Source organism: Theropithecus gelada, chromosome X, assembly GCF_003255815.1.
Source record: "Theropithecus gelada isolate Dixy chromosome X, Tgel_1.0, whole genome shotgun sequence".
Lineage (NCBI taxonomy): Eukaryota > Metazoa > Chordata > Mammalia > Primates > Cercopithecidae > Theropithecus > Theropithecus gelada.
Window position 1 is genome coordinate 103,761,684 of NC_037689.1, and position 23,561 is coordinate 103,785,244.

The 23,561-nt window shown below is 37.6% G+C and overlaps 1 protein-coding gene across 1 annotated transcript in view; it reads left to right on the plus strand.

Moving 5' to 3' along the window:
• The window catches only part of NRK (Nik related kinase), a 144,462-nt gene that overhangs the window by 7,317 nt on the left and 113,584 nt on the right, over nt 1-23,561 (plus strand). Inside the window, exon 2 of the mRNA XM_025372716.1 lies at nt 640-705. Coding sequence (XP_025228501.1) covers nt 640-705 — 66 coding nt within the window. The remainder of the gene's footprint in view (nt 1-639; nt 706-23,561) is intronic.

The following is a 23,561-nucleotide window of genomic DNA, read 5'->3' on the forward strand; positions in this document are numbered from 1 at the left end:
GTAATCCCAGCACTTTGGGAAGCTGAGGCAGGTGGATCACAAGGTCAGGAGTTTGAGACCAGCCTGGCCAACATGGAGAAACCCCGTCTCTACTGAAAATACAAAATAAACTGGGTGTGGTGGCACACGCCAGTAATCCCAGCTACTCGGAAGGCTGAGGCAGGAGAATCACTGGAACCCAGGAGGCGGAGGTTGCAGTGAGCCAAGATTGCGCCATTGCACGCCAGTCTGGGCAACAAGAGTGAAACTCTGTCTCAAAAAAAAAAAAAAAAAAAAAAAAGTAATATTAAAATAAAAGAGTACTTCCATTGCAAGTAAATGAACTTATTTCTATTTTATCTTTCTAATTACCTCATTGTTATGCCTCAGTCTTACATAATTGATAATTGTGTGCATTTTACAGTTTTATGATAAATAATTACATGACTACTTAATGTCCATACTGCTTATTCTTTTTAATAAATGAATATAGTCAGTTCAAGGAGATTGTGACATGTCTATTCTTTTGGTAAATGACACTTAGGTTCTTCCCATGTAAATTTAAACAGAACAAGGAAGGTTGGAAATACTGCTTAAGATAGTTGAATGCTCGCCTAATTTCCTACAAAGATTGACAGTTTTTGTTTTACTTTTTTGCAGGATCCAACTGGAATATTCTCACTAGATAAAACCATTGGCCTTGGTACTTATGGCAGAATCTATTTGGTAAGTTGACTTACATTATTTATTCATTCTTCATTTTCTAATGACAACAAAGATTGTGAGTCAGACTTTCACAAAAATCACATAATGCCAAAATATGGCATTTCACTTTGAGAGATAAACCAAATTAGATAGCCCAGTGACACCTGTAAGAATTACTGTTTATTATCACAAAAGTAATGGATTGGCTAATCTGTAGTGAACCAACCAACCAAACATAACATCTAAAAATTAGCAGAAAATAAATAAAGTCACCAATGGAAAATGGAAGTAATTCAAATAAGATATACCCAATAAGATAATCACTCGTATTATAGTATATATCCATACCATTCTAATTACTCACATTCAACTGAAAACTGAATATTATTAAAAGGAATGTTTCCATAACATTCTATATCATACTGTGTACTTGAGTGTGCACATGTGTGATAAAATTTGCTAAAGAATCTAACAAGAAAAAGTCTGAATTTATTTAGTGATTACTTATTAAACACTAAGTATGTGCAGATGCTGTGATAGTCTCTGGGAATAAAATGATGAACAAAGCAGATAAGGTCTCTGCTTTTTTGTGGCTTATGGTTGAGAAATGTATTGATTAAGTTTGTATATGTTATATGTGTGGGGGTTGTTGGAGCCACGCATTACATAAGTAAGCACAAAAATAACTGTATACTTCTGTATCTGTGGGTTCCACATCCATGGATTCAACCAATATTGGATCAAAAATTTAAAAAATGCGTAATGTATAGACTTTTGTTCTTGTCATTATTTCCTAATCAATAAAGTGTAACAACTATTTACATAGCATTTACATTAAATTAAATGTTATAAGTAATCTAGTCTCACTTAAATTATACTGGAGTATATGCGTAGGTTATATGCAAAAAAAATTACTAAGCCATTATATATCAGGGACTTGAGCATCCCCTGATTTTGGTGTACACGGTAGGCCCTGAAACCAGTACCCCACAGATACTGAGGGATGACTGTAATTGCAACTGTGATATAAGATCTGTAAGAAAATTCTTGGTGATATAAAAGCATAAAGCAAGGGGGTTTAATTTAGATTGAAAGGTCAGTGTTGATCTCCCACTCCCTGGAAAGGGAAAGTGACCATTAAACTGATATCAGGAGGATAAACGTGAGGTAACCAAAAAAAGGTGTGGTTGTGGAGGATGATGTTACTACATTCTAGGTGGAGGTATGGACAGTGTTAAGTGCTGGTTTGGGGCAGAGTGTTTTAGTAGCCATATCACACTGATCAGGTACCTTTCTACTCTCTAATAAGGGGAATTGACATTTTCTCAATCTTGTGTAATGTTCTATACAGTTGCAGTGCTCTTTTTTCCCAGGCCTGTTGCTAAAAAAAACGGATTACTGTCCTTAGGCTGATCCTTACAGCAGACTGATCACAGGTCCTCTACATATAGGTTGTGTAGAGGTGTCTTAATATAAGCCCAGAGGAAGGGGCTTCTTTCTTGTTCAGAAAAGGGTGCCTTTTTTCTTGCCAAGTTTTGCAACTTTGGGACTAATCTACACAGAGGGGCTTCTTTTCTTATTCATCTGCCCAAGTAGGAATGGAGGATGCTTTTTAAACTTTGCACAAAGCTCCTATAGGGCCTGCTGCTGTGGCTCACTCCTGTAATCCCAATACTTTGAGAGATGAAGGCAGGAGGATTGCTTGAAGCCAGAGCTTTGAGATGATCCTGGGCAACAAAACAAGACACCATTTCTACAAAAAATTAAAAAGAAAAAATTATCCTGGTGCAGTGGGTGTGCACCTGTAGCCTTAGCTACTCAGGAGTCTAAGGCAGAAGGATCACTTGAACCCAGGTGCTTGAGACTGCAGTGGATTATGTTTACACCACTGCCCTCCAGTCTGGGTGACAGAGCAAGACCTTATCTCTTAAAAAATAAAAATAATAAAATAATAAATTAAATAAAGCACCCATAGCATAGAAACTGAGTAGTAGAAATAGCATGTGGACAGGTCTTAAAAACAGAAAGAACCTTGGTGAATATAGGGAACAGAGGGAATGTTAGTATTCATGACCAAATCTTTTCAAACCATTTTGATCATATCTATTAACAGATCCAATAAGCTGTAGACGGTGATATGATATAGACTGAAATATATTGTTTATGCTACCTCAATTGCATCCTGTGCTGAACGATTATTTAACATGTATGTGATCTAGGTCAGTTTTGCCACCTTATACATAGATACCTACATCTCATACATAGAATATTTATGGTACATTTACAGTCTCCATGGCTCTATGCACATTTTAGTTCCTTAGGGTGTGTGTAAGTGTGTGTGTATACTTGTTCTGATTCAAATGTACAGAGTCACCAGATGTAAGAAATAAAAAACAGAGTCATATAAGGTAAGAAGCAAGGTTAAAATTAGGCAACACAGAAAGATGGCTGCTCATTATCATTCATGTGATAACGAACTGTGATGGCACCAAAAGAAGAAAAGTAAGAGGGTAAAAAGGTAAGTTATGCATGTGAATATCCTTTTTTAAAACTCAGAGTTTATTGGGGTATAATATATATTTGGTAAGATTAACTCTTTTAAGTGTATAACTTTATGAGTTTGGACAAATGCATACAGTCATATAACTGCCACCACAATCGAGATTTTCAATGTACATCTTAAACTAATCACAGTCTAGATTCAAGGAGTATTCTACTTCTTCACTGTGTGGTGTCCCAACTGGTGTACTAGGGTTATGGCTGTCCTCTATTTTGCTTTTACATTTGCTACAAACCCACAAAATTACTGTACTTTCCCTATACTCATTCTTTTCCTTGTTTTCACTACTACTATTTTTAAAATTTAGCCAATCAATTATCTTTTAAAGCAATTAAAAGTCAGAAAAAGTCTTTTGCATTTATCTTCATTTTAACCATTTCTGGATTCTTCATTTCTTTGTGTGGATCCAACTTTCTCTCTGGTATATAGAACTTAAGCCTGAAAAACTTCCTCTAATATTTCTTATAGTCCAAGGCTGCTGGGTAATGAATTCTCTGCTTTTGTATGAAAAGTCTTAATTTCTCCTTCAGTTCTGAAAGATATTCACACTGTGTATAGAATTGTGGATTGAGAGTTATTATTTTTTCTTTCTCTCAGCAGTTTAAACATGCCAATTTGTCTTCAGACTTGCATAGTTTCTGAAGTCTGCTGTAATTCTTACCTTTGCTCCTTTGTATTTTGTCTCTGGCTTCCTTTAAGATTTTTCTCTTTGTCTTTGTTTTACAGCAGTTTAAATATGAAATGTCTGGAGGGGTGTGTGTGTGTGTGTTGAAAGGATATTTATCTGAGATAATGTTTAGAGATCTTTGGGGTTCTCTGAGCTTCCTGGACATGTGGTTTGACATATTTCATTATTTGGGAGAAATTTTTGGCCTTTATCTTTTCAAATATTTTTTTTCTACTCTATTTGCTTTCTTCTTCTTTTGGAAATCCAATTTCATATGTGTTAGGCCTTTTGATATTATCCCTCAGTTCTTAAATGCTCTGTTTTGGAGTGTGTTTGTGTGTGTTTCATCCTTTTTTTCTCTTTGTGTTTCAATTTTGATCAATTCTTTTTCTATCTTCACTTTCACTTATTCCTTTCTCAGCTGTTTCAAGTCTGCTTATGAGACTGTCAAGGACATTCTTCAACAATACTACTGTTTTTCATTTCTAGCATTTCTACCTGACTGTTTAATAGTTAACATGTGTACTGAAATCCCCTATTTGTCTATTCATATTTTTCATATTTTTCATTAAAACATTTCATGCATTAATCATAGTTATGTTAAATTCTCTGTCTGATGGATTCAATATCTAAGTCATCTCTGAGGCTGGTTATGTTGATTGCTTTGTCTCTTGAGAATGTTTTTTATTTTGCTTTATTTCATAATTTTTATTTAAATGACATAGTATGTAGAACAGTAGAGATTAAAGTAAATAGTACTTATTTCTTGAAATGGGCACCCTTTTTCAGCTAGGTTGTTTATATGAGAATTCACTCAATCTAATAAAAAGATAAACTACATTTGAGTTATGTTTTTGATATGGTTACTCTCAGTTCACTACCATCTTCAGATTCCTCTAATACCTTGTGCATATGTGGGGGTTGGTCTTCTGGAGAGTTTTTCTGAATATCCCTGTTCTTTTCTCAACTTTCCATCTTCCCTGTCTATCTGTGCCTCAGACAGGTTCTCTCTCCATGTTGTTGCCCTCCCCTGATGGTATACTGCTATTGCTTCTTATTAAGTGCTCATTGGCCTGGTGGTGTGGGCAGGGAGAAATGCTCTGTTTTTATGTTTCAACCTCAGTCTTGTAAGATCCTGGGCCTCTGTGTCACAGGAGTGGGACTTTCTTAGTTATCCTTTCCCTCTTCTAGTGGTAGGATACTTCTAATTGTTTGGGCCCACAACTAATTCTTGTCCTTCCCCCAGAATTGGAGGACTTTTTTCTTTTTTTACCTTTCCCCAGCTGCAGTACGTCTTCATCTTTATTCTGGGGAGAATACACTTTGCTGCCTTTCCCCTAGGGCTTAAGACTTTTATTCATGAAAGGGAAAGGAAGTGGATCTGGTTTCCTACCTTTTCCACTGCAGTGGCTACTCATCTCCAACAGATCTGTACCATAAATCTGCGTGTTTGTATAAATTTGTCCTGTGTCTAAGGCTTCCAAGGGTTCTATACTCTCATGCTAACTCACGTTTGCTCTTTAGCCATTCACTAAAAAATTTGCATGCTTGTAACCAAAATATCTCATGCATCCCATAAATATGTACACCTATTATGTGCCCACGAAAATTTAAAAAAAAAAAAAAAAACAAAGAAAAATTTAGTTGAATTCTTTATACCTGCTTCTGTTGTGACCTTGTGTTCCCTCTACAGCCTACAGCTACAGGTGAACTAGTGCTTATGTCCCATCTCTTTTTGCAGGTGCTTGTCTTTCTTCAGACCTCAGTCTAGTTGGTTGCCTTGAGACTTCTCTCTAGATTGAAGAAAAGTTATGACTACATAGATTATTCAGCTTATTCTTGTTGTGAGGTTGGATGTGGCACTCTTTCCAACTTTCACATCCTCATCAAAAGCAAAAAGTCCACGTTAATTCCTTTTAATTGAATGTTCTTGAAGAATCTACCATATGCTAGATCCTCCTGTACACATTTATAAATCCTAAGAATTTTCTGTGTACCTACTCAGATCCAGAGATAGACAATAATTTCTAACATCAGATCTTCAAAGTACAAACTTCTGTGTTATAGAAGCTAGATGCTTACAGAAACTTTATTTACATCAGAATGATTTTCCTCTGTCACTCATTGACTTTACCTCTTTTTTTCTACCTCTAATTACAATAAAAATGTTTGGGATGGTGGTGCTATACACTGATAACACCCTCATGGAAAACAATCTGGAGTATGTAAATAAACACTTTAAAAATATTCTCTTTACACCAATAATTCAACTTTTGGAAATATATGATAAACATCCCAGACATAGAAAAACATGTAGACATACATTGCAGAAGAAACGTAGCATATTCTGGTAAAAAAAAAAAAAAAAAAAAAGCGTGCTTTGAACCAGGCAGACCTGATTCAGTGCTTACTTAGCCATTAACTAGCTATAACCTTGAGCAAGTCACTTAACCTAAGTTTAAGTTTCCTTATTTATAAAACGGGACTAATAATACCTACCTTGGGAGTTGCTATAAAATATCAAAACAATATACATATATATACACACTTATATTTGGAATATGGTAAATATCTGCTAAATGGCAGTTATTGTCGTCATTATTGTTTCTATTATTTTTAAAAAGTTCAATGACAGTAGTTTAAAAAGATGGAAGTAAACTACTTTTTAAAAAGTTAATATATCATTGTCCTATAAAGTAATATTTATGAAGTTATCTAACAGCATAGAACCATGCTTAAGGTCTCAGTAAAGTATTCCGTATTATATGTGTGCCCCAATTACAGCTATGTTAAAACACGCAGATTAAAAAATGGTGAATTAATGATTAGAATAGTGAGATATTGGATTTTTTCTTTTCTAATGTCTGTAATATAATATATAAGTACAGAACATCTGTATCTGGATGTATATTTTACATATTATATATATGTGTGTGTTAGACAGTACCAAATGTTGTATAAATAACCTGTACTGCAAAATAGAAGCATGATACCATTCAAAATTAATGTCAGAGTGACTCATAGAGTCCTTTGCTTTTTCAGTGCTGCCAACCACATCCCCTGCTGGAGTTTGTTTTGGTTAAAGTCTCTCCAATGTCTTCCAGCTTGTTTCCAAGACCTCGTTCCCTGGCAGGTTTCCAGCTGTCTGCTGAGGTCTGTGCACGTTGAAATGAAGGCTGAGTCTCACACTACTATTGTAATCCTTTCCCTTTCCTTCTTTTTCCTCTAATTAGATGCCTATCCTCTCACCCTCTCCCACCTCCTGCCAGTTCAAACCTCACTTGAAATTGTGGGTTCTATTTTTCTCTCTTTTTAGGAGAGAAGGTACTGTTTTTCTTTCTTTTTTTCTTTCTTTTTTTGCCCCAGTAGGGTTAAAGAACATAGTTTTCTCCTCACCTTTAACTGCTAGTCTCATAGTTTATGGGTCGTCACTTTAATTGGAGGAATGTTTAGTATTTGACCATGTGAAGCCATATTAGAAAAAAGAAAATAGGTTGGAACTCATTTTTAATGGTACTATTAAAAACAAATAATTTCCCCAAGAGCAATAGACACAGAAAGACCACAGTATTAAGAAATAGACCAAGACCTTTAGGGTGGCAAAGTTGGAGGTGGCAACCTGACTCTCCCAGTAACTGACAGTAAACGTGCTCTTGACTTTCTGGGCCCATTCCTTCAACAATAAAACATAAAATAAAAAGATTATTGAGTATTAGACTCAATAATCTCCAGGCTTTCTTCTGGCTCTGAGATATTGCACCTAGTACAGTGCCTGGCACTCAGTAAAATGTAACCTTACTGTCGTCAGCATAATTATAGTAATCCTATCATCGCTTCTCTACCTTACACAGTAGAAGATGATTATTGGCTATTAGCTGGAGTAGTTCCACTTTTTACCAAATAAAATGATTTTTAACATGTTTTTCTATTCTTTCTTCTATTTCACCACCTGACAGTGAGACCTGATTTTTAGCTCAGTAACTAATAAGACACTCAATGTGAAGGTAAAACTGGGTAGCAGGTTTATTGGGGTGGTAGGAATGCTACATTGTATGTTATATGTTATCTAACACCATTTTGTTAAGCATAATACTAGTGAGGTGAGACAATGAATTGGATATCCAGAATGAACGAGTTTGCCTTGGCCCTTTGTGAGGTCTTGACTGCACCCCTAATATCAATCTCCTACTCTTACGTTACCATTTTCAGGTGGTGAGGACAGAAAAAGGAATGGGAAGGGATTCAAGGCAACCATTTCAAGCAAAGGAAAAATTCACCTGAAATAGAGTAAACTTCTACAGTTGGGCATAGAGCCTAATTACCATGTATGCTAATGCCTAGTTGAAATTCAGTTAAATACTGGTGGAAGAAAGGGACCACCCCAAGTTTCTTATTGTTCTAACACCTAAAAACACACCATAGCCATAAGTAAGCATCCATCCTTGAAAGAAATCACAGGAGTCATCTGTCTCTTGGTGGTGAGTAGATTAAGTGAGATATATGAAGGTCACAGTCAGGAGCAAATTCCTGAATTGTTTGTACTCTGAAAGTATTAACATTAAATATGGAAATTTCTTTTCAAAACAATGCATCACCCTTAAATTTGGTGTTATAAATCAACGCCTGACACATCGCTTTTACTTGCAAACTTCACCAGACAAGTGAGATTTAGGTTTATTAGTTATATTTTCTGGATTTGAAGTTGGTGCAGGGAATGGGAATGGAAAGGAAGGAAAGGAATGTTGTCCTCAAAGTTGATGACGTACAATTTATGATGTTTTAAATTACGTTTCAGAAACACAGTGCTGACATTTGGGTTGCCTACCCACTGGGCCTATTGGATGGGGATTTGAGTATTTTTCCTTTAAGGCTGAAATTATACTGTTTATTTGCCTACCAAATGTCTAGCACTGTGAATGCTTTTTTTTAAGGTAGGAAAGTTTCTTCACATCCTTGCCATTTTGCAAATATAGCTTAATTAAGTCAGCCAACAAATAATGCTTGAGCACCCATAAAGCACATAGCACTATGCATTATACATTGCAAGTTTCTGAAGCAGGAGCTGAAGCTGAAGCTGAATTGAGGCCACAGGCATACTAGGCTATTGTGCCTTCATAGTACAGTGCTACAAGTCCAGAGTTATGTCTTGGTTCCACCTTCATCCTGTGACATTGTGATAATGTGCCTCAAGAGTAGGGATTAGTCTTTCTTAAGGAACCCTCAGGCTACTCTAGCATAGGAAACATTAAATTTACCTATTAAATAACATTGCTTTGAATGTGTAAACCATTCTGTAATAAAAATTCAAAAAATACATTTATTGAATGCATACTATATCCCAAGTACCATGTTACATACTAGGTGCTAGTTAGAATTATCAGACTACATTTTTTAGGAGTGGTCATTTTTATTAAGTTAGTTTTAGTAGAGATAAGGAAGGAAGTATTTTCTGTATGACCGTGACTGCTTTATTTGAAGAGGGAGTGATGGGTAATGGAAAGGAATCAGAGAGGTTGGAAAAAATGAAAAGAGGAAATTGGGACATAGTTTTTTTGTTTTTGTTCCTGGATGTAGAAAGTCTAACGAAGCTTCTAAAGAATAAGACTCCAAGAACAAGCTTTTCCTCAATAAGAGAACAGGTTGAATGTTTGCAATGGGGGTGAAAAAAACAGCATAGGCTAAATAAATTGAGACTCAGGGGGCCAAATTAGTGGAAATTGCTGAGGCTTACAGGCCTTGGAGAAAAATGGAATATTTCTATCTTGGCCGTGACAACTCTCCAACTGTGTAATAAAATCCAGGCCTCTGAGTTGCAGGCTTGACTTTTTCTTAATATGTTATACCAAAATTTTCTTTTGCTTCCCAATAAATCTTGAGGGAGGATGAAGCAGTTAGTAGCTGACAGGTATGAAAGGGGAAAGTAAATGTCATGGGATTTCTGCTCCCAAGAGGTCATAATTATTTTTCACAACTACTTTAATCTGTTTAATATGTTCACAGATATATATTGAGAAGGAATTCAAATTATGTGTTTGGTGTATTGGGGTAACACAAAATATATTATGTCATTTCTACAGATGCTTAATCCAGTTGATTGTTATAAAGTTCTTCCAGGAACAGGAAAAAATAAATTTAAATATTTGGAGACAAATACACATTTCTAAACAAAAGCCAAAACTAATAAATTCTTTATAGCATGGTGGCTTTGGTCAACCAGATAAAAACATCCCAATTGTGAAAATCCTTATGAAACGTAAGTATAAATCTCTGTGGGGAAATAATGCAGTTACCTAAAAATAGGCATACAAAATTGCCTAATTGCTGTTAAACTTATATATTTAATGCTATTTTTAATGTATCAGTCTTAGGAAAATTTATCTGTATATTATTTTATAAACCACTTTAAAGAGTGGTGAGGGTGGGTTGGGCAGTGTTAGAAGTAATAATGTAATCTTTAGTGTATCAAAAAGCAAATTTTGTTTTATTTTGCTTTTGCATATATATGTATGTGTATATATATATATAATTATGGTCAGATTTTCAGAGTAAATTCTGTTAAGGTGGTTAAAGTATCAAGAGTTCTTCCTTTAGTTTATCCTCTAGTAGTTGACCACTAAAAACTAGTTAACTAGGTCCTCATCACATTTCATAAAACACTCTTTGGAAAATAGCACTTCAGCAGTTGTTACTCTTGAAATAAGAATAGTCCTAACCTGATTTTAGGACTTCCAGCATTGTACCATACTTGTGCATCTGTGTCTAAGGTAGTTGTGTGGGTGGTGCCAAAATTGCCCGTGGAGATTAATGTGCTGCTGTAGCTCTCTGAGGGTGTCCTCTTATAATTTTATGATGCTGAGGCTACTCTGAAGGCAGGCTCCTAAAAAGAAGCTTATCAGTAAGACTAAATTAAAATATCAAAGAATATAAAAAGACATAAACAGATCTTTATCCTGCAGTTTTATTTTTTCCTGCTTACCTACACCCAGGTTGTAATAAATTCCTCCTCTACCAGAGGATAAAGAGAGGGAAAATGAAGTGTGAATTGTGTATTATTTCAATTGGAGAAATTATGATATGGTGGTAGTTTATGTGTAATTGTGTTAGAAAACTAAGAAAGCTCCTTTTGGGTTTGTACTTCTTAGGCAGAGTCCCTTTATGACTAGGAAAAGAAGGTTAGATTGTTCAGGGTCCCCTGAGGGAAAGAAGATTGATTATATTCTAAGCACTGCCAGTAACATTTTGTATAAATCATTAACTCTGAAAAGAAAACAAAACAAAACAAAAATACTACCATGATTTAAAAGGAGAAGTCCAAGAATCCTCAGAGAAAGACAGCTTTTCTTGACTCTGAGAAAAGTAAAATAAAATAAATTAAATTAATGAATGTTTGAATTGGGTGAAAAAAAGATGGAGATTTAAATATTAGTCACTTTAGAGATAGTGACCTCAATGTTCTAAAAACGGATAACATTTACTGAGTGCTTACAGCTCATAAGAGCATTATGAGGTGACTGCCACTGTTTTCATCATCCTACCATCTCACAAATGAGGAAATAGGATTCAAGAACTTGAGTTACTGAACAGGTTCACAAAGCTAGGATATTGCCTTGCAAAGTCAGGATTTAAACCAAAATTTACTTGACCCCAGGTCTGTATCTTAACCGTAATATAGTATATTGAGCTCAACAGATACAAGCCAAAGTCAAAAAGCATTCAATTAGATTAGCCAGTTGAAAAAACAATCTGCCCAAGTGCAAAAATTTATAAGAAACTGCTGAGCTGAGGTCGGTAATGAAGATCATTAATGATGTGTCTCTCCAACATATTTGTTTCCTTCCTGATGGGCACTAAGACAGTCTAGTCTTAGGGTCTTTTTCTGGAACTTAATAGATTTCAGAAATGGGTGTGGACAAGCAGATAGTCTTTAAAGGATACTCAAAGCTCATGACTAAATTTCTACTCAGACTCCTGGAAGCCATGAGAAGGTAGAGAAGTACTTACTGTCAACCTCTTCACTCTCTTCTTGTGGGCAGAGGCCTATCTCTGAGGCAAGGGTGTTTTTCCTGTTTTATTGCTTCTACTGGGATCCCTGGAAAAGAGGGAAACAACAAAGGTTCATTGAAAGTTAGTGCTTCCCTTGTAGATGATTGGTTTCAGACTGGTAGGAATTTTAAAAATCAACACATTAAAAAACAGTTTGTGTATTTTCTAATGAATGCATTTCTGAAAACAAGTGAAGATTAAAATATGTAAAACTTAGGGGACCCTCATTTGTTCCCTGCCTGAGAACAGAGATGCCAGAGTCTGGGCTGAATAAATTACATGTAGGTCTAAGTGGCTATAGCTTAGAAGGTTAGAGGGTGGCAGAGGCAGAGAGTTAAGCAGGTGGATGGAAACAGTAGGGGTTTGCAGGTGAGGAGGTAAATACAAGGTGTACTATTTAAGTAAAATTGTTCTTATATTGTTCTCATCAGATGAGCATGCAGGTTTGAACAGAAATTACAGCTTTAAGACTTTCCTCATGGTTAACCTCTACAAGAATTTTGCAAGCAGCTGAATTCCTCCCACCTTTCCACAAAATGAAGTTTTGCAATGACAGTAGAAAACCAGTTACAAAGCTTGGGGTGGATGCCTAAGAATTCATTAGTCTATAGTTCATGAATTTATTTAAGGGCAGGAACCTGGACTGTTTCATTTCAAATCTATTCTTAGAATACCTAGTAAAATGCATTGTACATATTAGGCAGCAGGGCATAAGGGATAAATTGCAAGCAGAAATTTCAATGCAGACTGTTTTGTATATTTTCTGTTACCCACACTCATATGCTCCTTTTATTAGTAGTATTATCATTCCACAAGCAGATGTTATGAGAAACATTGGCTATGTTCAAAAAATCTATCTTAATCACCTTTGTGATCTCTTTGGACTAGCACAATACCATATACATATGGGTGCTTGATACAATTTCTTCTGGAACTAAAACGATATGTGCAAAAGTGACCCCCCTCCCGTATGACTATTTTTACAGGGGCTCTCTGCAGATGTGCCTTGATGGAAAGGACTGAGCAATGACACCCTGTTAAGCCAATGCTGGAGACAGGTTGGCCTTTCAAAATTATACCACCTAAGTAACTTTCTATTCTGACTATAAAAAGGTGGCACTGTGTAGAGATAAATATTTCCAAAGGATGGAAATATTAGCCTTACTTTTTTATTACTTTCTGCTGAATGAGTCATTTAGGAAGCTTGAAAGAGTATATTTTTTCTCTGGGTACTGTAGTTTGCTGTAGTGTTATTGGCATGACCAAGTATAAGGATGGCTTCAAGAGAGTCTCATACCTTCAGGAAGATGTCTAGAATATGTGTAAATATTTCCTGACTTGGAGGATTGGCAGCTGTTAGAAAGAAAAACACATATAAATAAGAGCCTACAAATGCCCTTGCTTCTTGTGGCCTTCTACCTACGATTGGCAGTTGCTGTAATGGTTTTTTAAAATTATCTTACATTTTAGTAAATTTCAAAAAAAGAAAATTAAATGGCTTGAAATGTTAAACTCTAAAAGCTTCAGTAATGTTTATTTTGCAGGTCCTGCACTGTGTGTGTGTATATGTGTGTGTGGTGGGGGGGGGGGTGCTTTTTCCGTCCCATGTCCTAGGAAAACCCTGTCAGTCTGAACAGTTGCTCACCATATGTATATGCTTGATTTATGCCTTTTCATACTTTAACAACATATTTTACTCTATAAGAGGTAGTGGTATCTTCCCCTCTACTGTACTAAGAGCAAGGAGGAACATACGTGAGTAGAAAGGTGCCTACTAGTTTAAAAGAAGTGTGAAATCAAGAGGTGATACTGGTAGGGAGCAGAGTCTGTGTATATCCCAGCAAGTGCAATGTGAAAATTGGTTTGACTGATTTCTTCACCACCACCACTACTACCCCCACCCCAAAATATACAGACATAATTAGTTGGTTATTTGATGGAAATTACCAAAATGTTTATTGGAATCTGGGACACATAGCCTTACTAAAATGGAAAATGATTCTTTTACATTGCATCCAAATGCTTTTCAGGACTTCTCAGGCAGATCTGAATGTCTGGATTCAAGGGAAGGAGGTTAGTGAAGTATAACTCACTGTCAACCTACCTTTCTGAGGCCCTTCAGATGGGATACCCGGGAATGAGGCCAGTACGTTCCAGATAAACCTCCCCCCATTTCCTCTACTTTTATGAATCTGGCAGTGGTATGAGTGATAGGTGAGTTGCATCAGGAGAGACTTTACAGAAATCCATATGGCTGGCTAATGTATACAACATAATTTGTTTAAAAAAATAAATAGCAAAGTAGCTATTTTCATTATTCCATTGAGGTTGACCTGTAAAGCCTTCCTCGCTCCACAAAACAGGAGAATTTGTAATTTTTAAATAGGCAAAGTATCTGCCTCTCAGCAGCTGGTGTATATAGTAATGTGCTCCCAGCTCCATTGTAAGTGCTCATATCTTTTGAGTTCTGTTGGTGTTGTGAATCGCCTTGCCATTGACTTGTGTTTTATATATCATTATGCACTTGGTAGAAAACTACAATTCAGTTTGAATGAATTACAGTAACAGAGATTTAGTGCCTGAGGATGTGTCTGTAGGTTTATATGGAAGCAAAAGCCATTTGAGTTTCTTTTATTATTATTATTATTATTATACTTTAAGTTCTAGGGTACATGTGCATAACGTGCAGGTTTGTTACATATGTATACTTGTGCCATGTTGCTGTGCTGCACCCATCAACTCGTCAGCACCCATCAACTCGTCATTTACATCAGGCATAACTCCCAATGCAATCCTTCCCCTCTCTCCCCTCCCCATGATAGGCCCCGGTGTGTGATATTCCCCTTCCCGAGTCCAAGTGATCTCATTGTTCAGTTCCCACCTATGAGTGAGAACATGCGGTGTTTGGTTTTCTGTTCTTGTGATAGTTTGCTAAGAATGATGGTTTCCAGCTGCATCCATGTCCCTACAAAGGACACAAACTCATCCTTTTTTATGGCTGCATAGTATTCCATGGTGTATATGTGCCACATTTTCTTAATCCAGTCTGTAACTGATGGACATTTGGGTTGATTCCAAGTCTTGGCTATTGTGAATAGTGCCGCAATCAACATACGTGTGCATGTGTCTTTATAGCAGCATGATTTATAATCCTTTGGGTATATACCCAGTAATGGGATGGCTGGGTCATATGGTACATCTAGTTCTAGATCCTTGAGGAATCGCCATACTGTTTTCCATAATGGTTGAACTAGTTTACAATCCCACCAACAGTGTAAAAGTGTTCCTATTTCTCCACATCCTCTCCAGCACCTGTTGTTTTCTGACTTTTTAATGATCACCATTCTAAGTGGTGTGAGATGGTATTTCATTGTGGTTTTGATTTGCATTTCTCTGATGGCCAGTGATGATGAGCATTTTTTCATGTGTCTGTTGGCTGTATGAATGTCTTCTTTTGAGAAATGTCTGTTCATATCCTTTGCCCACTTTTTGATGGAGTTGTTTGTTTTTGTCTTGTAAATTTGTTTGAGTTCTTTGTAGGCTCTGGATATTAGCCCTTTGTCAGATGAGTAGACTGCAAAAATTTTCTCCCATTCTGTAGGTTGCCTGTTCACTCTGATGGTAGTTTCTTTTGCTGTGCAGAAGCTCTTTAGTTTAATTAGATCCCATTTGTCAATTTTGGCTTTTGCTGCCATTGCTTTTGGTGTTTTAGACATGAAGTCCTTGCCCATGCCTATGTCCTGAATGGTACTACCTAGGTTTTCCTGTAGGATTTTTATGGTATTAGGTCTAACATTTAAGTCTCTAATCCATGTTGAATTAATTTTCGTATAAGGAGTAAGGAAAGGATCCAGTTTCAGCTTTCTACTTATGGCTAGCCAATTTTCCCAGCACCATTTATTAAATAGGGAATCCTTTCCCCATTTCTTGTTTCTCTCAGGTTTGTCAAAGATCAGATGGCTGTAGATGTGTGGTATTATTTCTGAGGACTCTGTTCTGTTCCATTGGTCTATATCTCTGTTTTGGTACCAGTACCATGCTGTTTTGGTGACTGTAGCCTTGTAGTATAGTTTGAAGTCAGGTAGCGTGATGCCTCCAGCTTTGTTCTTTTGACTTAGGATTGTCTTGGAGATGCGGGCTCTTTTTTGGTTCCATATGAACTTTAAAGCAGTTTTTTCCAATTCTGTGAAGAAACTCATTGGTAGCTTGATGGGGATGGCATTGAATCTATAAGTTACCTTGGGCAGTATGGCCATTTTCACGATATTGATTCTTCCTATCCATGAGCATGGTATGTTCTTCCATTTGTTTGTGTCCTTTTTTATTTCACTGAGCAGTGGTTTGTAGTTCTCCTTGGAGAGGTCCTTTACATCCCTTGTAAGTTGGATTCCTAGGTATTTTATTCTCTTTGAAGCAATTGTGAATGGAAGTTCATTCATGATTTGGCTCTCTGTCTGTTACTGGTGTATAAGAATGCTTGTGATTTTTGCACATTAATTTTGTATCCTGAGACTTCACTGAAGTTGCTTATCAGCTTAAGGAGATTTTGGGCTGAGACAATGGGGTTTTCTAAATATACAATCATGTCATCTGCAAACAGGGACAATTTGACTTCTTCTTTTCCTAACTGAATACCCTTGATTTCTTTCTCTTGCCTGATTGCCCTAGCCAGAACTTCCAACACTATGTTGAATAGGAGTGGTGAGAGAGGGCATCCCTGTCTTGTGCCAGTTTTCAAAGGGAATTTTTCCAGTTTTTGCCCTTTTAGTATGATATTGGCTGTGGGTTTGTCATAAATAGCTCTTATTATTTTGAGGTACGTTCCATCAATACCAAATTTATTGAGTGTTTTTAGCATGAAGGGCTGTTGAATTTTGTCAAAAGCCTTTTCTGCATCTATTGAGATAATCATGTGGTTCTTGTCTTTGGTTCTGTTTATATGCTGGATTATTGATTTGCGAATGTTGAACCAACCTTGCATCCCAGGGATGAAGCCCACTTGATCATAGTGGCTAAGCTTTTTGATGTGTTGCTGAATCCGGTTTGCCAATATTTTATTGAGGATTTTTGCATCGATGTTCATCAGGGATATTGGTCTAAAATTCTCTTTTATTGTTGTGTCTCTGCCAGGCTTTGGTATCAGGATGATGTTGGCCTCATAAAATGAGTTAGGGAGGATTCCCTCTTTTTCTATTGATTGGAATAGTTTCAGAAGGAATGGTACCAGCTCCTCCTTGTACCTCTGGTAGAATTCAGCTGTGAATCCATCTGGTCCTGGACTTTTTTTGGTTGGTAGGCTATTAATTATTGCCTCAATTTCAGAGCCTGCTATTGGTCTATTCAGGGATTCAACTTCTTCCTGGTTTAGTCTTGGAAGAGTGTAAGTGTCCAGAAAATTATCCATTTCTTCTAGATTTTCCAGTTTATTTGCGTAGAGTTTGTATTTCTGTGGGGTCGGTGGTGATATCCCCTTTATCATTTTTAATTGCGTCGATTTGATTCTTCTCTCTTTTCTTCTTTATTAGTCTTGCTAGCGGTCTGTCAATTTTGTTGATCTTTTCAAAAAACCAACTCCTGGATTCATTGATTTTTTGGAGGGTTTTTTGTGTCTCTATCTCCTTCAGTTCTGCTCTGATCTTAGTTATTTCTTGCCTTCTGCTAGCTTTAGAATGTGTTTGCTCTTGCTTCTCTAGGTCTTTTAATTGCGATGTTAGAGTGTCAATTTTAGATCTTTCCTGCTTTCTCTTGTGAGCATTTAGTGCTATAAATTTCCCTGTACACGCTGCTTTAAATGTGTCCCAGAGATTCTGGTATGTTGTATCTTTGTTCTCATTGGTTTCAAAGAACATCTTTATTTCTGCCTTCATTTCGTGATGTACCCAGTAGTCATTCAGGAGCAGGTTGTTTAGTTTCCATGTAGTTGAGCGGTTTTGATTGAGTTTCTTAGTCCTGAGTTCTAGTTTGATTGCACTGTGGTCTGAGAGACAGTTTGTTATAATTTCTGTTCTTGTACATTTGCTGAGGAGTGCTTTACTTCCAATTACGTGGTCAATTTTGGAGTAAGCACGATGTGGTGCTGAGAAGAATGTATATTCTGTTGATTTGTGGTGGAGAGTTCTATAGATGTCTATTAGGTCTGCTTGCTGCAGAGATGAGTTCAATTCCTGCATATCCTTGTTAACTTTCTGTCTCGTTGATCTGTCTAATGTTGAGAGTGGAGTATTGAAGTCTCCCATTATTATTGTATGGGAGTCTAAGTCTCTTTGTAAGTCTCTAAGGACTTGCTTTATGAATCTGGGTGCTCCTGTATTGGGTGTATATATATTTAGGATAGTTAGCTCTTCCTGTTGAATTGATCCCTTTACCATTATGTAATGGCCTTCTTTGTCTCTTTTGATCTTTGATGGTTTAAAGTCTGTTTTATCAGAGACTAGGATTGCAACCCCTGCTTTTTTTTGTTCTCCATTTGCTTGGTAGATCTTCCTCCATTCCTTTATTTTGAGCCTATGTATGTCTCTGCATGTGAGATGGGTCTCCTGAATACAGCAGACTGATGGGTCTTGACTCTTTTTCCAGTTTGCCAGTCTGTGTCTTTTATTGGAGCATTTAGTCCATTTACATTTAAGGTTAATATTGTTATGTGTGAACTTGATCCTACCATTATGATATTAACTGGTTATTTTGCTTGTTAGTTGATGCAGTTTCTTCCTAGCTTCGATGGTCTTTACATTTTGGCATGTTTTTGCAATGGCTGGTACTGGTTGTTCCTTTCCATGTTTAGTGCTTCCTTCAGGGTCTCTTTTAAGGCAGGTCTAGTGGTGACAAAATCTCTAAGCATTTGCTTATCTGTAAAGGATTTTATTTCTTTATTCCTTCACTTATGAAACTTAGTTTGGCTGGATATGAAATTCTGGGTTTATAATTCTTTTCTTTAAGAATGTTGAATATTGGCCCCCACTCTCTTCTGGCTTGTAGAGTTTCTGCCAAGAGATCTGCTGTTAGTCTGATGGGCTTCCCTTTGTGGGTAACCCGACCTTTCTCTCTGGCTGCCCTTAAGATTTTTTCCTTCATTTCAACTTTGGTGAATCTGGCAATTATGTGTCTTGGAGTTGCTCTTCTCGAGGAGTATCTTTGTGGCATTCTCTGTATTTCCTGGATTTGAATGTTGGCCTGCCCTACTAGGTTGGGGAAGTTCTCCTGGATGATATCCTGAAGAGTGTTTTCCAACTTGGTTCCATTTTCCCCTTCACTTTCAGGCACCCCAATCAGACGTAGATTTGGTCTTTTTACATAATCCCATACTTCTTGCAGGCTTTGTTCATTTCTTTTTCTTCTTTTTTCTTTTGGTTTCTCTTCTCGCTTCATTTCATTCATTTGATCCTCAATCGCTGATACTCTTTCTTCCAGTTGATCGAGTCGGTTACTGAAGCTTGTGCATTTGTCACGTATTTCTCGTGTCATGGTTTTCATCTCTTTCATTTTGTTTATGACCTTCTCTGCATTAATTACTCTAGCCATCAATTCTTCCACTTTTTTTTCAAGATTTTTAGTTTCTTTGCGCTGGGTATGTAATTCCTCCTTTAGCTCTGAGAAGTTTGATGGACTGAAGCCTTCTTCTCTCATCTCGTCAAAGTCATTCTCCGTCAAGCTTTGATCCATTGCTGGCGATGAGCTGCGCTCCTTTGCCGGGGGAGGTACGCTCTTATTTTTTGAATTTCCAGCTTTTCTGCCCTGCTTTTTCCCCATCTTTGTGGTTTTATCTGCCTCTGGTCTTTGATGATGGTGACGTACTGATGGGGTTTTGGTGTAGGTGTCCTTCCTGTTTGATAGTTTTCCTTCTAACAGTCAGGACCCTCAGCTGTAGGTCTGTTGGAGATTGCTTGAGGTCCACTCCAGACCCTGTTTGCCTGGGTATTAGCAGCAGAGGCTGCAGAAGATAGAATATTGCTGAACAGCAAGTATACCTGTCTGATTCTTGCTTTGGAGGCTTCCTCTCAGGGGTGTACTCCACCCTGTGAGGTGTGGGGTGTTGGTCTGCCCCTAGTGGGGGATGTCTCCCAGTTAGGCTACTCAGGGTTCAGGGACCGACTTGAGCAGTCAGTCTGTCTCTTCTCAGATCTCAGCCTCCGTGTTGGGAGATCCACTGCTCTCTTCAAAGCTGTCAGACAGAGTCGTTTGCGTCTGCAGAGGTTTCTGCTGCTTTTGTTATTGTTTACTGTGCCCTGTCCCCAGAGGTGGAGTCTACAGAGACAGGCAGGTTTCCTTGAGCTGCTGTGAGCTCCACCCAGTTTGAGCTTCCCAGCAGCTTTGTTTACCTACTTAAGCCTCAGCAATGGTGGGCGCCCCTCCCCCAGCTTGGCTGCTGCCTTGCCAGTAGATCACAGACTGCTGTGCTAGCAATGAGGGAGGCTCCGTGGGCGTTGGACTCTCCCGGCCAGGTGTGGGATATAATCTCCTGGTGTGGCTGTTTGCTTAAAGCGCAGTATTGGGGTGGGAGTTACCCAATTTTCCAGGTGTTGTGTGTCTCAGTTCCCCTGGCTGGGAAAAGGGATTCCCTTCCCCCTTGCGCTTCCCAGGTGAGGCGATGCCTCTCCCTGCTTCAGCTCTCGCTGGTTGGGCTGCAGCAGCTGACCAGCACGGATTGTCCAGCATTCCCTAGTGGGATGAACCCAGTACCTCAGCTGAAAATGCAGAAATCACTGGTCTTCTCTGTTGCTCGCTGGGAGTTGGAGACTGGAGCTGTTCCTATTCGGCCATCTTGCTCCGCCCCACCATTTGAGTTTCTAATGATGCCACTTGCCCTCTATTTGCGTTGAAACATGCAGAATGAGATGTGGACCCAAGCAATTTACTTAGCCTCAGTCAAGTTGTTTCATTCTAAAAAAAGATATGAGGGCAGGGACTAGATAATATTCATTGTTTCTTTTATATTCCGTGCAGTAGCACTGTGCTGAATCAAACTTTGTTGGTTAATTCTATATTTTGTGGTTTTCCTTATTCAAATCTTATATTCCAGGGCCCTGATGACCAGATAGAGGGGTGAAGGAATAGATCCTGGGAAGTGGGGAAACAGAGAAATACGATACAAGAGACCTTAGAACTAGGGTTGCCAGATTTGGCAAATAAAAATACAGGATGCCAAGTTAAATCTGATTTTGATGGAGAACAAATACATTTTTAATGTGAGTATGTCCCAACAGCATATAGTTATACTAAAAAAATGTTTATTTGAAATTCAAATTTAAATGGGCATGTTCTGTACTTTATTTGCCAACCTTATACAGAACCAACTTTAACCCCGTCACAGATTTGCCACCTGACAACGTCATGTTAAGAAAGAAGAAAGAAACTGACTCTCCCACCTGCTGTGGTGTGGCAGAGAATCCCAGATCAGCCTATCTAAGAAGCTGCCAAAGGGTGGGGAGGAGGTGGTCTTCTGGTCCCAGAACAGCTGCTACTCCTCCCTGCTTCTTCTGGCAAATGTTTTGTGGTGCTTTCAGAGCTTTATAGGAATGCTGCTTTGCTGGCAGCTGTAGGGATCATTGACTCCAGGTGAGTAATTCTCGCCTAATTGAGGGGCTGGGTCAAGAAAAAAAGAAGAGTTTTCTCCTTGACATGCCAAGGAGAGCATTTGCCTGCTCAGTCCCCTAGGCTGCAGAAGAGAATCAAGGTCACTCTGGGTTTATTTTTTCCTACCCCATAAGGGAAAGGGCTCAGGGTTGGTAACTTGAATTGATTAGTCACTCTCCAGTTTTATTATACCTAATACAGGCCCAAGCCTCTAGGGTGATTGCAATCAATATCAATCAATGATGTTAATTTTTTTGGTGAAAGATCTTATGTTCTTCTGTTTCACAGGCCAGGCTATCACTGGCTTTAATCTATAGATTTCTCACAGAAAGACCATTTGTGTCATTTAGAGCCCCGTTGCATGCGATCCATCTCTGTGATTTTTAAGTTAAATTACTCATTTTATCTGTGATATTGGGAAATTTACCTTAAGGAAGGATATGTAGGACATGAATTGTCAGTGTGTGAAGTGGAATTGAGGCAGATTGGCAGCAGAACTGCTTAAATTCAACTGTCATATCACCCTGCTCTTAATTCTGTCAACATAGCTCAGAGAATATACTAATTTTTTTTCCGTTTTGTAAATAATGATCCTCGAGGATAAATGACAATCTGCAAAGGAATAACACTTCTTTAGATCCTAAAAAGATTCCAAAAGAGGCAGCAATACACTGTAGATCTCCAGATAATGTAATATTGTTAGTTATGTCCTCTCTGAATTTGCTAAGAGTCTTAGTGGAGAGAGAGATAGAGTCAGAAACAGTGTCACCATCTCTCAGCCCTCGGGAACTTCATTTGCTGTGCTTTCTACCATCATCAACTCTCTTTCTAGTTCTTCAGGAAAATTAGTTTCTCATTAAAAAGTGGGGGAGACTATTTGCTGTAATGTACAGATACAAAATAAATACAAAAAGTCTTAGATTCTAGCCAATTACAGTTCAAGATACCTTTAATTAAGAGCTTATTGTATACCAGATACTATTCTATATGCTTTATAGGCATTAAGTCATTTGATCCTCATAGGAATCCCATGAAGTAGTTTTTATAAATGTTATTCTCATTTTGTATATGTAACTGAGGCATAGTGAAGTTAAATAACTTGTCTAAAGTCATGCAGTAAGTGTCTGAGCCAGGTCTGTAATGAGATATCCCTGGCCTGTAAAGCCCTCACTTTTAACTGTGCCATATAAAACTACAGAAGAATTGTTAAGTTAAAAAAAAGCAGTACATTTGTACATGATATACTCAAATCAGTAAAGAACTGGAAGGTAGTTCCACCAGGCCCCCAAGAAACATTTATAATGAGGATCCAATGTCTATAACTCTCCCAGTTCCAGTACCGTTATTGTTTTCCTCTAGTCTGTGTCAAAGAGACTTTCTAATGAAAACAGAGAGAATTAATGAATTATCTTTTTAGTCATTTGATAAAGCCAAATTACATGGCACATTATATGGGGAATATTAGAAACTACTTGAAAAAATAATTAGCCACTCATGAAGTGCCTGTTCTGAATAGTAAATATTTAAGAAAGATTCAATTAAATTTTCTAAGAGCTAGCTTTTTATTACAGAATAAGTTTTATGTAAAATATTTCAACAGCAGCATGCCCAGTGCACAATATAGTTTTGGAACCAACCAGAACAGGAATAAATTAGGCATGCTATTGATATTGTGCTACACGATTTCAAAACAGAAAGTTCTTCTCTGAAAAACACTAGACAGTTGAAGCATTTAAAAGACTAATCACTTTGATAAGAGCCCTTACCAGGAAGGTATCAGTTTAGGTTCATGGAATACATTCTAGGTCGTCAGCTGAAAATTCATGTACAGACTTACTTTGACATGTTTAGAGTATGCAGCTTCCATCTTTCTATAATCATGTCATACTAGTCCCCTGCCATGCCACAGTGGGAGCATGTGCTTTGGTGTCACATAGATGTGACTTTAACTCATAGCTCCATGAGGTGAGTGACCAGGGAGTGAGTTGCCTAACTTCCCTAAGCCACAGTTTCACAAAAATAATGGGGACAATAAAA